Source organism: Carettochelys insculpta, chromosome 26 (genome assembly GCF_033958435.1).
Source record: "Carettochelys insculpta isolate YL-2023 chromosome 26, ASM3395843v1, whole genome shotgun sequence".
NCBI lineage: Eukaryota > Metazoa > Chordata > Testudines > Carettochelyidae > Carettochelys > Carettochelys insculpta.
Window position 1 is genome coordinate 9,585,608 of NC_134162.1, and position 15,612 is coordinate 9,601,219.

At 41.8% G+C, this 15,612-nt stretch overlaps 1 protein-coding gene and 1 non-coding gene across 3 annotated transcripts; one reads left to right on the forward strand and one right to left on the reverse strand.

Annotated features, from left to right (window-relative positions):
• Positions 1-563: 563 nt before the first annotated feature.
• PPP1R15B (protein phosphatase 1 regulatory subunit 15B) lies at positions 564-9,901 on the reverse strand. Of its 2 annotated transcripts, XM_074977600.1 has the most exons (3): positions 8,776-9,899; positions 8,023-8,118; positions 564-3,694 (listed from the first exon to the last, which is right to left on the reverse strand). In XM_074977600.1, the coding sequence occupies exons 1-3, from the start codon at positions 9,544-9,546 to the stop codon at positions 3,482-3,484; spliced, it is 1,080 nt and encodes a 359-aa protein (XP_074833701.1). In that variant the 5' UTR covers positions 9,547-9,899; the 3' UTR covers positions 564-3,481. The 2 variants fall into 2 exon arrangements, with proteins under 2 accessions (XP_074833701.1, XP_074833700.1); XM_074977599.1 differs by having other exon boundaries at positions 8,023-9,901.
• A 1,846-nt stretch (positions 9,902-11,747) lies between these two features.
• Positions 11,748-11,853, forward strand: LOC142002074 (U6 spliceosomal RNA). Its single transcript, XR_012642614.1, has one exon. It is a non-coding gene; the product is annotated as a U6 spliceosomal RNA (small nuclear RNA).
• Positions 11,854-15,612: the final 3,759 nt, after the last annotated feature.

The following is a 15,612-nucleotide window of genomic DNA, read 5'->3' on the forward strand; positions in this document are numbered from 1 at the left end:
GTCACTTCACTGTTAAAACACAAACACTACCTATCTTGACTAGGGAAGTAAGCATATTACATTCAGCATTGAATACAAGGAGAATTACAACAAACAAAATGTATTACACAAATCTGATCAAGATAAAGTCATCTCTGTTCCAAAAAGGGACATACTCTTGACCACATGCAGCCTGAATCCTAAGCTTTGTTTTGGCATAAAGACAGACATTTCAGCTATAGAGGATCCCTTACCATGAGTAAGAGTTACTGATTTGGAGCGAAGACTGCCAACTTACATCACTCTTTTTCCCAAGCGCTCAAACCTCTGATCAAGCACACAGCAGCTTGGTTTAAGAAATAGCAGCATGAAACTGCTCATATAACAAGCTTGTTAAGGAAAACAAAGCACTGTCTTTCTCCTTTACAGCAGTAGCGCATCAAACTTCTGTATACATTTACAGATTTATTGGACCACATCTGTAAAACAAGGGTACAAGCTACACAGAGCTGTTCAGTAGACCGATTTGCAGTTCCTCCCCACATACCTCATACAAGAATCTTCAAAGAAACAACATGGCAATATCTTGCAAATATCTTTATTTCAATTTACAGATTAGTTCTGAATAATTGTATTATATACAGAAATATAACTTCAGATATAAAAACCCAACAAACTGGATACAATCAAATTAAAATCTGTATAAAGCCAATTTAGAAGGTTGTCAGGCTTACCTCTTTAAAAGTATATAAAAATAAAATCTGATGATTACAGTTTTGATTTAAAGTTTAAACTTTATGGGTGTTCTTAAGTGAACCACTTACACACACAACAAGCCTTCCATATCCTTCAGATGCATTTTAGGGAAAGGAAAGAAAAGACTACAATTGGTTTGCTTTTGCTTAAGAGATTTTTATCTTTCCAGCTGTCTATAACTGAGTTTAGTGCCAGAATCCCCCTTTCCACTTTGCACCTGCTAGTCTGAAGGGACAATTTAGTTAGAAATGGTTAACCATAGTTATGTACTTCAAAGACAATGTTTATTGTTATGATGAAGATACACGGAAAAAGTTTGAGGTGCCATCAGTTTAAAAATTAAGCAGAATCCTTATACCTTAAACAGATTAGAATTAAAATTGATAGAATTCTAGTCTAATTTAATTTTACTTGATTAAGAACAATGAAAATGCAGTCAGTCATCTTCACTTTCTAGTTCCTTTCTTGTTTGCTCATTATTGCATCAATATTTGTGTTTCTACAATGCTTTCACATGATCTCAAAACACAAACAGCAAAGAATTCAAACTGCACACAACCACTGTTAGGTGGAGAACAATCAATTTTAAAGGGAAATAAAACAACAAACGTGAGGGAGACTGGCAAAGCTGGGAAGTGAACTGAACCTCATGTATTTTAGCCACACCTCCATATCTCACTGTTTACCTTGCAAGCACTATAGGGAAACTGGTGTTTTTAAGAGTTGATGCCATTGGATTTTTTTAATCAATGGAAGCAATTCTACTATCTTAACGTTTCAGAAGTTTTTACATAACCCAATTTTGAGTTTAAACTTGAGAGCAGTTCTTCAATTGCTAGAAGCTGAAACATTATTCAAAGTCTACCAAAAAGAGATTGCACCAAGACACTAATTTAAGGCAATCTGCAGAAAAAAAAAATCTCGTTCATGCTGGCTAAACAGGGATTAAAACAACAAAACAAGGTTGTTGTATAGGCTTTTCAATAGCTAATTTTACAGCCATTCAAGCTGGTCAGATAAGCTCTACAATAAAAGTAGACCTTTAATTTTACATGTAGAAAGTGTCTGAGTAAGTCAATCTCATTCAAGTAAATCAAGATTTCTGTTTACTACGAAGATGTATTTGAGGCAACGAGTTTATAACAGTCAGGAAGCATTTCTGAAACTGCACATTGAGACAGTCACAGTGAAGGCCAAGCAGATTACATGAGATTTTAAGCTCTGAATGCTTTGTGAAAGACACAATGTGAAGACATGAATGGCAAAAACCTTAGATGAAGTCTTCATTTGATAGTGCGTACACAGATTTCTTGTGCAACAATTTGGAGTTAGACATCCCTCATACAGACCAGACAATTACATCAGTATTTTCCTGAGCCACCTCTATACCAACTGTACATGACAATAGATTAAATGAACCACACAGCAGCTACTGCTGTATTCTGTTTTACACTTTAATAGGCTGATATTTGAAACTTCATCTACATTGCAGTATCTTTGTGTTTGGAGTTTGGTAACAGCCATTCAATATACTTCAGTTTTGCCAGAACAATTAAGACTTTACTACTAGTTTAAAACAATAGATAGCTAATGGCTGAAATAGTAAATTTAGATTATGACTAAAGAAAGCATTTTGCTTGAATTTTTCCTTAACTGTTAGTTTCCACATACACAATGTTACACTATTAGTGAACTGAAAGTGCTGAAGCATGGTGGTATTAATACTGGTTTTCAGTAAAGGAAGTATGTACAGGGTGTAGCTTTAGAGCTTGATGACTTGGTTCAAAGGATCAAGATCTTTATGTATGCTCCTGATAGAACTGCCAGTAGCCCAGCAGTTACTCTTTAGTTATTCCACTTTTCACTGTCCTGAGTGGATCAAATGACACAAGCCGTCAAAGTGAAAATGAAAGTATTACTGGCACTTGCTTCCCCATGGCAATCTAGGCTCAGACTGTCACCCTCAACATCAGTATATGTACTATATGTTGTATACACTAATCAGGTTAGCAGAGCTTTCCAGAGATGTGAAAGAATGTGGGCCTAGCACACAAGTTTGATAAGTAGCAGACAATAATTTGATATTGAGACAAATAAATACAAGACCAAAAGTACAGGCAGTTTTTTCAGCTCTCCTGTAATCCAAATTTATACCAAAATATTTAAATACATAATCAAAAGTGTTATGTAACAAAGAAAACCTTATAACTGAACTCTTAAGACACAGACTGTTAATACAATTACCCAGAAAAACAGCAAATCTGTTTTACAAAAGTTAGGAAAAAAAGACAACTCAACTGCTGCAACTATGAATATAAAACTTTAAAGCAGAACTGTAATCACTGGGTTTTGAACCCTATAAATATTTCAGACTTGTTTTTTCCAAAGTGCAAAAATTGCAACTTAATCACCCTTTTCCTTCATATGGCAGACAGAAGCATTTATGGACTGAATTTTACCTGCACAGTTGAAATACAAACTGCTTTTAGATCAATACAATCGTACCACTCTTGATGAATAAGATTTCTTCCCTTTCCATATCAAATCAGGACATAATTAGGCTTATTTCATTGGCTGGACATTAAATGTGGAAGTGGTATTAAAGTTATGCTTGGCTTGCTTGGCTCCCTGTTACAGACCAATGCAGGCAGCTGCCACTTTTCAATTTTAAGAGGAAGAAACATCTCAAGATGTTCCTGAGTTTATTACAGAACAGCACAGCCACAGTGCTATTAAATTTAGGGGACTAGAAAACATCAAGGATTTTATAGTATGTTTCCTGAAGTCTATTAAATATCCTCTGTCTATGCTCTACAGTTAAGCAGTAACCAATAGCATCTTCTGTTTCTTGAATTCGTTTCTGGAACCTGCATCCATCCCGTGCAAATTCTTCCCAGGGTCCTTTCCGGTCTTCCTCACTGCTTACATAATACTCAGTAACTTCTTCAAGGAATGTTACCTGAAAGAGAAGATATTTATTAAAGGAAGGGTGCTCAACCTTTTTCTTTCTGAGCCCCACCCCCCCATACCCTCAACATGCTGTAAAAACTCTGTGGACCACATTTCCTACAAGTGTTTTTCTGCATATAAAAGCCAGGACCAGCATTAGGGGTAGCAAGGAGGACAACTGGCCAGGGCTCATGCAGCTAAGCTGCTCAGGTCTGGGCTTCAGTCCCTTGTGCGGGGCTTTGCCCCCACCAATCTAATGCCAGCCCTGTTTGGCAGACCACCCTGAAACCAGCTCATGGTCCTGACTCCTGATTGAGAGCCACTAAATTAAAGCACTGGACAATGTATACAAAGCGATCACCATATTGGCATTTGCAGTTACCATTACCATATTTTGCCATGATGGTTCTTAAATTAAGAACTGTTCCAAAAAACCTAATGAAAACATAATTCAGTGTTGACTGGCTTGTTGACTAGAAACACAATAGGTTGTAACAGGACTTTTTACACATGGGTATATTCTAGTTTCTCTGCACAGGTAAAAACAGTATCTCATTATGTGCCTCTTAGTTTTCCAACAGTCTTAAAATTGAGATCCCAGCTACCTGTCATTAAAGACCCATACCTGTGTTCAGAACAGGGATGATTATTCCAAGATTCTTGTAAACTTGGACGACAGTTAGCCCTGCTCTACATTATAAACTTGTTAGTATAACTACACCACTTGCATTCCCAAGCAAAGCCATTATATAGGTATAACTCCCAATGTAGACAGCATTATGTCAATGCAAGGGATTCACCTCTCAGGTAGGTGCAGCTGTTACAGGAAAAGCTCTGCCATCAGCCTAAGTCTTCCATGGGCACAACCACTGTGCTGATAGTGCTTAAGTGTAGACAAGCTTTTATATTTAGAACCCTGCATGAATATAAAATTGGTATCCTCATTTTCACCTGCAAAAATGATCTCAGGATATCTGCAGATATGCACATATTTGCAGGGTTCTAGATTCAGAATACATATCAGCATCCATATCCACAAAAACAAATTGTGGATATCCACATCCAGATATAAAGCAGAGATACACAGATTTGCAGATCTCTAGTTATAGCCTGTAAAATGTTCAGAAGCTATTGTTTGCATCTCTCTCCACTACCCCCTCCTCCAAAAATATTTGGCCAACATCGCTACTTTGGCATGCTTCAGGAGGAAAAAGCACTTCTATAGCTTAACAAAAGGCACAAACATCTAGACAAATTTCCAGGGCAAATAGATTATGTATTCAAATAAAACCACAATTGTGGTGGCAATGTGGGTCTGTTACATTCTCAATAGCATTTTACAGTTTAATTTTAAAGCTGTATAATTTGCTTTAGTCAACTAGCCACTCACCCAAAGAAGCACCTTATTTGCAACCTCAAAAACATTGAGTCTTTTGCCAACTGCAAGTTAAAGTCATGCAAATGCAGTGACATACTTTGTGGGGTGAACAGCCACCAGTGGCAGCCACCAATATAGCTAGCCTATGGAGTTACCCCATGTGAACAGGCGAAGGGGATATAGGTAGAAGCACAGCTTATCTTTGCTTGAAACAAATGTAAAACACAGTTGCAGGCTGTATCTTTACATAGCTACACTAATGTTCTGATACAGCCACTCCAGTAGTGCCAAGATTGAAATCCCACATGCATGAGGCCTTAGTTTTACACTTCAAGACCACTGTATACAGAACTTCCAGGAGATTTCAGTTACAATTGTCACCCCAATCCCATATCTATCTCAACTTTAGAGAGGTAGCCATGTTAGTCTGTCTCTTCAAAAACAAGTAGTAGTCCTGTGGCACCTTATAGACTAAGGTATTTTGGAGCATAAGCTTTCGTGGGCAAAGACCTGCTTCTTCAGATGCTGGCTTTTTGTTGCATCTAAACTTTGGGCACTGGCAGTAAGATAAAAGCTTCTATATATAGTGCCCTACTGGGCTATCAAAGGGATCATACAAGGACTGATCCAAACATGCCATCAAGTGTAGTCTAGAAACTCAATTTTAGCCTTACCTCCCCCAGTGGAAGTCAGGTCTTTACATTAATTCAATGGAGCATGTTAACAGATAACCTGTTCCCCTATAAATTAAAGTGACTTCAAATTTTTGATACTTTAACATACAACATTTTATTCATTTTTCTGCTGAATTAAAGACTATATTCTGCACATTGCCTTGAAAAAGACACCCTCTGTCACTTATAAGCAATCTTTGGGTAATAGATCAGCCATACCTAATTAAATATATGCTTTCAAATAAACTGGATAGTTACATCAGCCTGTCCCTTTGTGGCCTACTAATTTCATCCCTTTTACATCAGGCTATGACACCCCTTGGGTACAATTACCAACTTTTGTAATATCAAGCTAGATATTGCATACAGTTCATTGTTCATTCACTGTGTTACTAGGAAGGATTACACAAAGGGGTTGAAAATTTGGAAATTACTACCACAGACAAGTAAAATAATCGAACTTCAAATTTCATACAGTCCAATAGAATATTTTTAAAATCCAGTATGTGACATACAGCAATAATCTGAACAAAAGAATATGAACCTTTATACACGTGCACCAAGCTCTTTAGAATGCCTACACCAAGCTTTAAAAATAAAGTACACCCCAAGAACAAAGTATCTACATGGGAATTAGTTCACACATCGATACACTGATTGCTAAACCAAGAATTGCTCATATACAGAAACATTCCTGCTGCAATTGCCACTAGCCACTTTGTGGATGTGCAAGCTATTTAGTGTGCCTGTGTGCGCACATACACTTTTTAAAACTAGAACCCTTCCAGGTGGATGCTGACCTTTGGCTTACAAGTTGTCCATTACATTTTGCATGCTTTCAGCATTACATGAAATGAACTGTGAACCAAATAGCTGCTTCTAAAAACGAAAGTGGTTTTCTAGAACTTTTTTTTCAGTCTCATCTCCTCCCTGTTCCCACCACAGAGAAAAGTCAGTGTTAGATTTGTATGTCAAGTTTTTAATGTTAATCTGTTGCTGCAACTCAGCTAGTTTTTTATAAATGCCGCTATACCAAAATTGAACAGTTTCAAATGATAAAGAACAATTTACAATGAAATGTGAACAGAACCAGACCACTGATATGCAAACATGTACCTCAAATAACTGTAGGAAAGTTCATGTACACAGCAAGTTACCAGTGCATGCTCCAGGCCAGCTGATTCAGGCACATCTTGTGAGATTGTCAAACTGCTATGTAAGTTCAGACTCAGAAGCCAGAGCTTTGGGATCCCTAAATGACACAGTCACACACAAGTTGGAGTCAGCCGATGAGTCTGGATCTGATTGGAGAGCAGTATTAGTGTTTTAGGTCCCCATTTTTCTCATCTTCAACAGTAAGCTAGATGGGGACAAAGGCTGAGCCACTTTCTGCTAAATAGGTGAAATGCTAAATTCCCATGATCATGGTAAAGGGCTAACTATGAGCCTAAAACTATGTGAAACAGCTCTAGTTTATGTATCTCATTACAACAGCATCCACAGAAAACTACCAACTTCAGGTACCCCTCTCCCAGCAAATTAGCAGTTGCAAAAATTTTGCTAACATCAGGGAACAGGAACCCAAGTTTAGCAATAGCTTGTCTATTCAGCATCAAAACACAGAAAAAGCAAGGAAACCCAGCATTAAAATGAAAGGTAAGTGCCAGAACTCAGAAGATTACAGAAACAATACTTTGCTAACTCACATCATACTAACGCATCAAAAACTACGTACACTCAGATATTAATTTAACAATTAGCACCTAAGCTTGCTGGGAGAGGGATCTTCTACTTGCTATGGCTAAGTGCTACCACCACTGACCTGAAATGAAGAAAATTTCTCCATGTGTGTTTGCATACTGTCCTAAACTGTGGAGCCCTGATCTTAAGTGAGGTCCCCAAGTACTACAGTAGAACCTCAGTTTGAGCATCAGAACTACAAATTTACTGGTCAATATAGACCTCATTTGGAACCAGAAGCACATCCTCAGGCATCAGCTTAGACCAACACACTCACATTAAATATAAGCTAAGAAAATACAGAGTAACTTTCAAACAGGATTTGACAAGGTAAGGAAACTTTGCTTGTTTCCTTTAAATTAAGATGGTTAGAACCAACATTTTTCTTCTGCATAGTAAAGTTTCAAAGGCATATAAACCAAACGTTCACCTTTGAAAGAACAATTTGGTCAGTTATAAATAACCTCCAGTCCAGAAGCGCTGGTAAAATCCAAGGTTCTACTATACCCCGCATTACATCGTTAAGTACATAAATATGAAATATACCTTTTTTTTCTTGGTAGTTGCATGCTTCTCTCCAAAAAGAATGCCATGCTGTATGGTATCTGTGACCCCACAGTTATGGTTTTCCAGCAGCTGAACCTGACAGGTGAATAAGAGATTGCACCGTGAACTGACCAAACCCAGCCCTGATGCTGCTTCTAAGTCATGCTTCCCTTTCTTTTTTGCAGTCTGAAATGGGGCCTTGAAATTGAAAAGATTATAGGGATCATCCGAATTACAGAATGAGTTCCAAAGTTTCAAGTTATCTTCTTCATCTGCACTATTACACTCCCATTCATCTTCCTCTCCAGAACTGAGGACAGGAGATCCTGGAAGGCTTTCAGCCCATGAAGAATCCTCCTCTACATCGGACTCGCCAGCCAGATCCTTCTCTGAATTATTAACAGCAGTTTGAATGGCAGCTGTGAAGTTCTGAGGGTTGTAAGGATCCAAACTGCAGAAAGAATTCCAAAGGTGCAAGCTAGCAGAGTCAGAATCTGAGAGGGGCCCCTCACTATCAAACCCATCATCATCATCCCCCTCCCAGTCTTCCTCACCCTCTGAGCTTTCCTCTCCACTGGACGTAGCCCTGATAATGAAGTCTATCAGTTTGTTAGCACAGGCAGGCCTAGATGACAAGGGAAAGTCTTGCTCTATATCAGAGTCATCTTCCGCCGGGAAGTTCTCTCTCTCGGCTGTTCCCCTCTCAGGGCTCCCTACTTCCTGTTCTACGGGGCTCCCTCCACCTTCCCCTACCATATTGTGTTCAGGCAACTCCCGGGGGCCCCTCGGCTGCCAGGCATCGCACAGGTGCTTTAGGTCCTCTTGGCCGTTACCCTTCCGCTGCTGCTCCTCCTCCAGGCTGTGGTAGCCATGGTCCGGCTCAGGTACGGGCAGGAAATTAGTGGCCAGCTGTCGCTGCTGGAGAAATTCCAGGCGCTTGGTGCGGAGGTGCTGGATTTCCGGGAGCCCCTCACGGGATGTGGGTCCCCACCAGCCATCCGCGGGGAGCTCGGCGCTCAGCGGCTGGGGCAAGTGGCTCTTGTCCGTGCAGCAGCCTTGGCTGTAGTCGGACCCCAGACTGCCGCTGGGGCCCAGCACGTAGGAGACCAGGTCCACTTGCCGGACGCTGAGCCGCGTCAGGCCGGTCCGCAACAGCCCCGCAGTCCACAGCGGCTCGGCGAGGTCCAGGCTTCTCTTCCGCCCCACCTCTGGGGCGCCGTCTGGCCAGGGCAGCTCCGCGTCGGCCCAGCTCAGCGAGGCGCTGGCCTCGGACAGCAGCAGCAGAGGCGCGGCCGGCGGCTTCCCCGCCGCGGGGCACAGAGCACTGCTCAGGCCCTGGCCGGGCAGCAGGCGGTGCAGGAGACCGGGCAGCGGGGACAGCAGCTGCGAGAAGAGCCGCACCCAGGAGAAGGGGGCGCTAAGCTGAGGCTGGGCGGCCGCGGCTGGAGCCGGGGGGCAGGGGCCGAGCTTCAGCCAGGGGAGCCCTAACCAGGAGCCGGCCTGCTCCCGCTTCCTCGACTCCATGACGGGACCTCCTCAGCACTTTCCACGGCCCGGCCGCTTCTCCGGCGCCGGAATCCAGCTGCTGCCTGCAGAAGCTCGGGCTCGGCTAGCTGCGTGGCGGCCTCCTCTCCGGCAGGGCTCCATCCTGCGGCTGGCCGGCAGTCCCCTCAGGCGAGCGACGGCACCATAGAGCCCTGCCCGCCCGAGGAGCCGCTCCGGCCCAGCCGCCCTGAAGCGGCACGAAGAACAAAATGGCGTCGGAGCCGCGAGAGCGACGGTTAAACCGCCCACCCGGCGCGAGACCAGCACTGGCGTGAGAAGCGCGCGCCGCCAACTCCCACTGACCTGACGGGACGTTGGCAGTCGCAGCGATCGAGGGACGGGACCGCTCTCGTAACTTCCGGGCAACTGCCTCACCGCCCCTGGGCTGTGATTGGCTTGAGGCCGGACACGAGCCCCGCCCATCCGAGCCGCAGTGCCTCCCGCTCCCTGCAGGGGAGTTGCATCAGCCGGGAAGTGAAATGGGAGAGCGCATGCGCTGCACAGCCACCGCCCCGCACGCACGGGGCGTGAGGGTTGTCTGTTGGCACGGCAGCGACCCCTCTGGACAGCCTGCGGGAACTGCAGTTATTACTGTCCAGTGTGCAGCACCTCCTAGCTGCATCCTAGGCACTCCCTTCCTTCTGATTCTACCTGCCGCTGGTTTCCCTGGGGAGCTGCGCTGCAAGCTGCCTGCTCTCCTGTATCCCCAGGCTGCAACTCCTTGCCTTGGGGCCAGCAGGGCCTGCAATGCACAGCTGTGGCACTGACCACTGTGGCGCACAGCCTGTCTTGGCCTCTCATTGTCAGGGGTCTGTCCCACTTGGCTGGGATTCCTTGGGCTCCTGGGAACCCCCTTAAAAAGCAGAGTTGAGTGCGGTTCCCTCCCCTGTTGCAAGTAATGGGGTCACCAGGTAGCTGCTGCTGTAGGCAGGGTCTTCAGATACATGCTCACTGTATTCTCTTGAGCCCATGTCTGGTCCCTTGCTACTCTCTGGCTCGTTAGCCTCCATGCTGGCGGTACCTCTTTGGCTTACTCCTATACTGCAAGTATCAGAGGAGTAGCCATGTTAGTCTGTTTCTGCAGAAACAAGAGAAGTCATGTGGCACCTTATAGACATGTTTTGGAGCATAAGCTTTCATGGGCAAAGACCTGCTTCGTCAGGGGCTTTTCCACCAGTGACCGTGGCAGGACATGCTGATTTTAGCCTGCAATCGTAGCAGTTAGAGTTAACGTTTCTCAAAGAGCCACCCATTTCCCTGAGCTGCCTTATTACAGATTTCTGGCAAAGCCCCATCTGTCCTGGGGATCAGCTAGTGTGTCACAGCCACTTTGCTTTGGCAGTGGAGCAAAACATTGGGAAGAGGGGGTGTGTATCTTCCCAACATTGAAGAAGCCTTGTTCTCATGGAGGGACAGCCACACAGTCTGGGAAACACTGCCCTAGAGGCTGCAAAACAGACTGGTAAATAGAATCTGGAGAAAAGAAATAGCCGTGCTCCACTGTCTGATTGCAGTGGAGCCGAGATTACCTTTGTGTCCTGCAGTACATTCTGTAATCTCAGTTTGAACAAAGAGGAGTCCTGTGGCACCTTAAAAGCTAACACATTTATTTGGGCATCTCCTTTCACGGGCAAAGACCCACTTGGTTAGATGCAATTTAGCTGCTCCAAATGATCAGATTTTCATCTCCTGCTTTCTTGGGGGAGTTTGTTCCATAACCAGTGAGGCCATTATTCCTAACATTCATCTCAAATTTTCTTCTTATCCCACTTCTATTTATACCCCTTGTACTGCTTAGAATTTGCAGCTCTTCATAGGCTTATGAGAACCTCCCATCTGAACTCATGTTCTGCAGTTCAGCCAAGCTACATTGATTAGTCCTTTATCTTAAATCTATTGACTCCTTTATTTGTAGATGTGGATAAAAGACACAGTGACCATGAAATGAAATAGAAAGTGTGTGGAAAAAAAAGCATCTTGTGGCAAGTACTGTTATCAGCTAGGATAGGGTGAGGTGGCTCTGCACACAGTGATAAGAAGCTGGTGGCCACATTATCGAAGGGCACATTCACCAAGGCTGTAGGGATTAGTGTGAGCAAGTTGCAAGAGGTCCACCCCACTCAGTCTTTTAGGATACAGCTGGTTAAAGAGAAACAAGAAGAAATTGGGAAAAGGATCAGATAATTTCCCTGCAGCACGTATACTAAAATTGGAATGACACAGAGAAGATTATCATGGCCCCCGTGCAAGGATGACATGCACATTTGTGAAGCTTATTTAATTGGCTACTTGGTCTGTCATAGGCGTACTATGGGTGTTTTGTAAAAAAACAGGAAATACCGTATACAAAGATAAACTGTTCAGTGACATGCCAGGAGACTTTGGCTCTCAGGGACAGAGGTTGCAGATATAAAATGGCAACATTGTAAATGAAAAGACAGCCACACTGAGGTTTTGCTGAGCTTGAGGAAGAACTAGGAAGCTGGGAACTCAGGAGTGCATGGAGCTCTTTCTCACTTGAGACAATATGTAGTAGAAACTGCACCTGGTTATCAGTGACTGAAGGATGACTGCGTACTAATTAATAGTATCTAGTACTTTTAAGCAGTGTTGTACAAAGGACAGCTATAGTTATTCCTGTTTTCAGGTGGGGAAACTGAGGCACAGGGCAGTTAAATGATTTGCCAAAGGACACTCAGTGGGCCAGATCAGGAACACTGGATTTTATGCACCATGACTAGTTGTTTTTGCAGCATCCACCGAGGTCCACAGTGAAGTCAGGCATTGACTGCGCATGTATTCTCTCTGCATGCTGCACTGGCTCAGGCCAGATACCCCATACAACAGGCCCTGATCAAACTGCCCCAAAGATTACAGACTCAGTTTCTGTAGGAAAACCCCGTTGTCAGATTTATTGATTTAGCTTCCCAGACCAGTGCCGACAGTGACAGCAGGACATATATGACTGTGACAATAGATGTGGTTCAGTGAATGGCAGGACTTTCCATTCTCCCCTCTCTGTCAGACAAAGACACAAACCCCGTGACCCCTCTTTTATACACTTACACCAACTAGTTATGTATTGCCTTTCCGACAGTTAGTTACCACCCTTTACTTCATCCATGTAGGTCTAATGAAAACATCTCTATCCATCATCCTGCCCTTGTCTTTAGAGGGGTCAATATGTCTTTGCATCATCTTTGGCGTGTGCATTTATACCACAGGGCTGTCATGGGGAAGTTCTGGCTCCAATTGTTGTTAGTCTCTTATGGTGGGTCTGGGAAGACTAGACCCGGAACAATGATTGAGAAATGTAGTTTTATGATTGAGCCTTGGAGGCACTCCCAAATCATTAAAATAGATGGATGATATGGTATTTATATTAGTAGCATGTATAGAAATATATGTGTAACATGTATGGGGTCATATGACACTGCCTCATATCCAAGCATAGCAATCCTTTTCCAATCTGGTGTTGTGGCAATCTGGTGTTTTTCACTTTGTTTACTTAGCAATACATTTCTATTACAGCAAATACATTTATCACCCAATGTTACCTCTAATTTTTTTCATTCATGTGTGGAATAAACTTTTATGTGACCCAGGGCGTGTGCCATAGTGCACCACCAAGAAAAACAAAAACCTATCTGGGGGCACTCTGTTAATCAGCTGGGTGACATCTGAATCTCTACTGAGTGGCTGCATAAGAGCTCAGCTTATAAGGAACACTGGTTACCACTGGTAGCAATGTCAGAAGTAGGCCGTGTGTGTTGAAATACTGGGCTGCACATTCCTGCTGTGTGTCCCATAATACAGGAGAAGTGAAATAGAAATTTGGAGTAATGACACTACAAATGAGGTTTTTATATATACATTTATTGGCTATAGTTACTATAAGGAACTGTGCACCCACTTTACAGGTTACCCTTATTGCTGGTTGTCACCCTCTGATAAACTTTGCTGGACAGGAAACAGGAAGAGCTAGCTTCTCTGCCACTGGTTGCATTTGCTCTGATTGTAATACACCCCTACTTAACACAGGCACAGCAGTTTCTTATACAAGCTACCTTCCAGCTAACCTACTGAATGGACTGTAGCCAATTTATCACGTCACTGTCAGGCTCTGGTGTTACACAGACAATAAACAAGATTGTTTTGAATAATACGTGCCTTCGTTAGGATGCATTTGTTGACCCCAAATTGTGACTAGTGCTAAGAGGGGATTTGTTTACATAATTTGTAATTACTGAAGAAGTGGATCTTACCCACAAAAGCTCATTACTGTACCTAATCAGTAAAACTGTGAGTCTTTAGGTGCTACAGGACTGCTTGGGGGTTTTTTTGTTTGTTTTTTTGTGAAGCTACAGACTAACACGGCTACCCCTCGGAGACCAGTGTAATTGCTATGTAACAATTTGTTTATCAATTTGTTTTTTTCCCTTGCCCTGTTGTTTACTGCCATTAGTTTGTTAATTTTTACCTGTACATCGGCAAAACAGTTTAGCACAGTTATACACGCTCTGAATGGTATACAGAAATAAAACAGTTGCTTTTACCCAGTAGCCAAATTTATCCATATTTCAGTGCTAAAGATTTAAAGGCACTCACTTTGCTGAATATTATAGACAACTTAAATGACAGTTTTACACACATTCCTGCTTGTGGTTTTTAGCTGTTTTCCTTCTGAATTGTCCATCTATGGTATAGTTGACCAGTCCGTTATTTATAAAGCATTTCATTTTTCTTTTCTAGTTGCTCTGGGTTTCTTCCACCTGTGCTGCTGTCTTTAGGATGTGATATCTTCTGGTGTCTTTGGTCTGTGAGATACAACTTAAAACAGCTTAAGTTAGTTATCATAACATTTCAGTTGTTTATTTAAATTTCTCTTGTTTTCTGTAGTGTAAGATTAATATGAAGAGTAATTTAGTTTGCTTACAGTGTAATAGGGACCAATTCTTTTATAACACACACTATACTTTTGCAATTGCTAGGAGACAATCATTTTCAGATGAAGAACATTATTGATGTTACAGTAAATATAATTTTAGCTGCTAAAATAGATGCTCACAGTCTTCTGTGAAAAAGTGTATTGCTTTACTGTGCTCTGCACTCTGTTTAACAAAAAACAGTTACAAGTAACAGATTTTCCACCTAACCTTTTCAGAGTTAATTTGCTTGTAATACTAGTTCCATTTTTGTTAACCGTTCAGAAGCACAAACTTTATTAACCCCTCCTTTCTTTTAACATGAGAGAACAAATAGTAAACCAAAATTAATTTTAAATATAGGTCAAATACCTAGAAATTAAACTTTCAGGACACGTAGTTGTGTTTGGGAGGCAAAGGTGGAAACCTATTCTAATTGTTTGGTTTGCTTTATGCCTAAATAGTTATTTTTAAAGAAACATTGTTATAACTGTGTTTAATAGTGCAAACAAGATTATAAAAACCCATGTCAGAAATTGACATTTTGTTAATGTTACCTTTACCCGAATGTTCCGGTTGCCCCTTATATTTTTTCTTTACATTTAAAAAAACCTGTCATTCATAAAAGAATTTTGCGTGCAGTTGCATTACTTGTTAAGGCAAAAATGTGTTGTATGTTTAAAATTTTTGAAATTTGCAAAAATCGTTTGAATTCCTAATTGGTTATACCCCAAATCATAATCTTAAAATAGGTATAATTTATATCTTAAAAGTACAAAATTTTTGTTTCAACAACATTAAAAACAAAAAAGCAGTCATACAACATGCACAGTATGCATCACAGAACAACATACATGATATACAATACAAAAAATGTTCAATGAAAAACACATGGCACCAGAATTTTACTTATAACTGTACAAGCTATGGCATTAAGAATTTAGTAATTAAAGCAATACCTTTATAAACAGAAAAACAAAAGAGTTAACAAGCAGATTATTACCATTTAAAAACTTTTAATAAAACTTGACAACAACTAAGTTATTTTTAACGCTGGTCGTATTCATTTAGTAACATAAGGCATTTTCCTGTACTTTATTTTAAAACTCTGCTATATGGA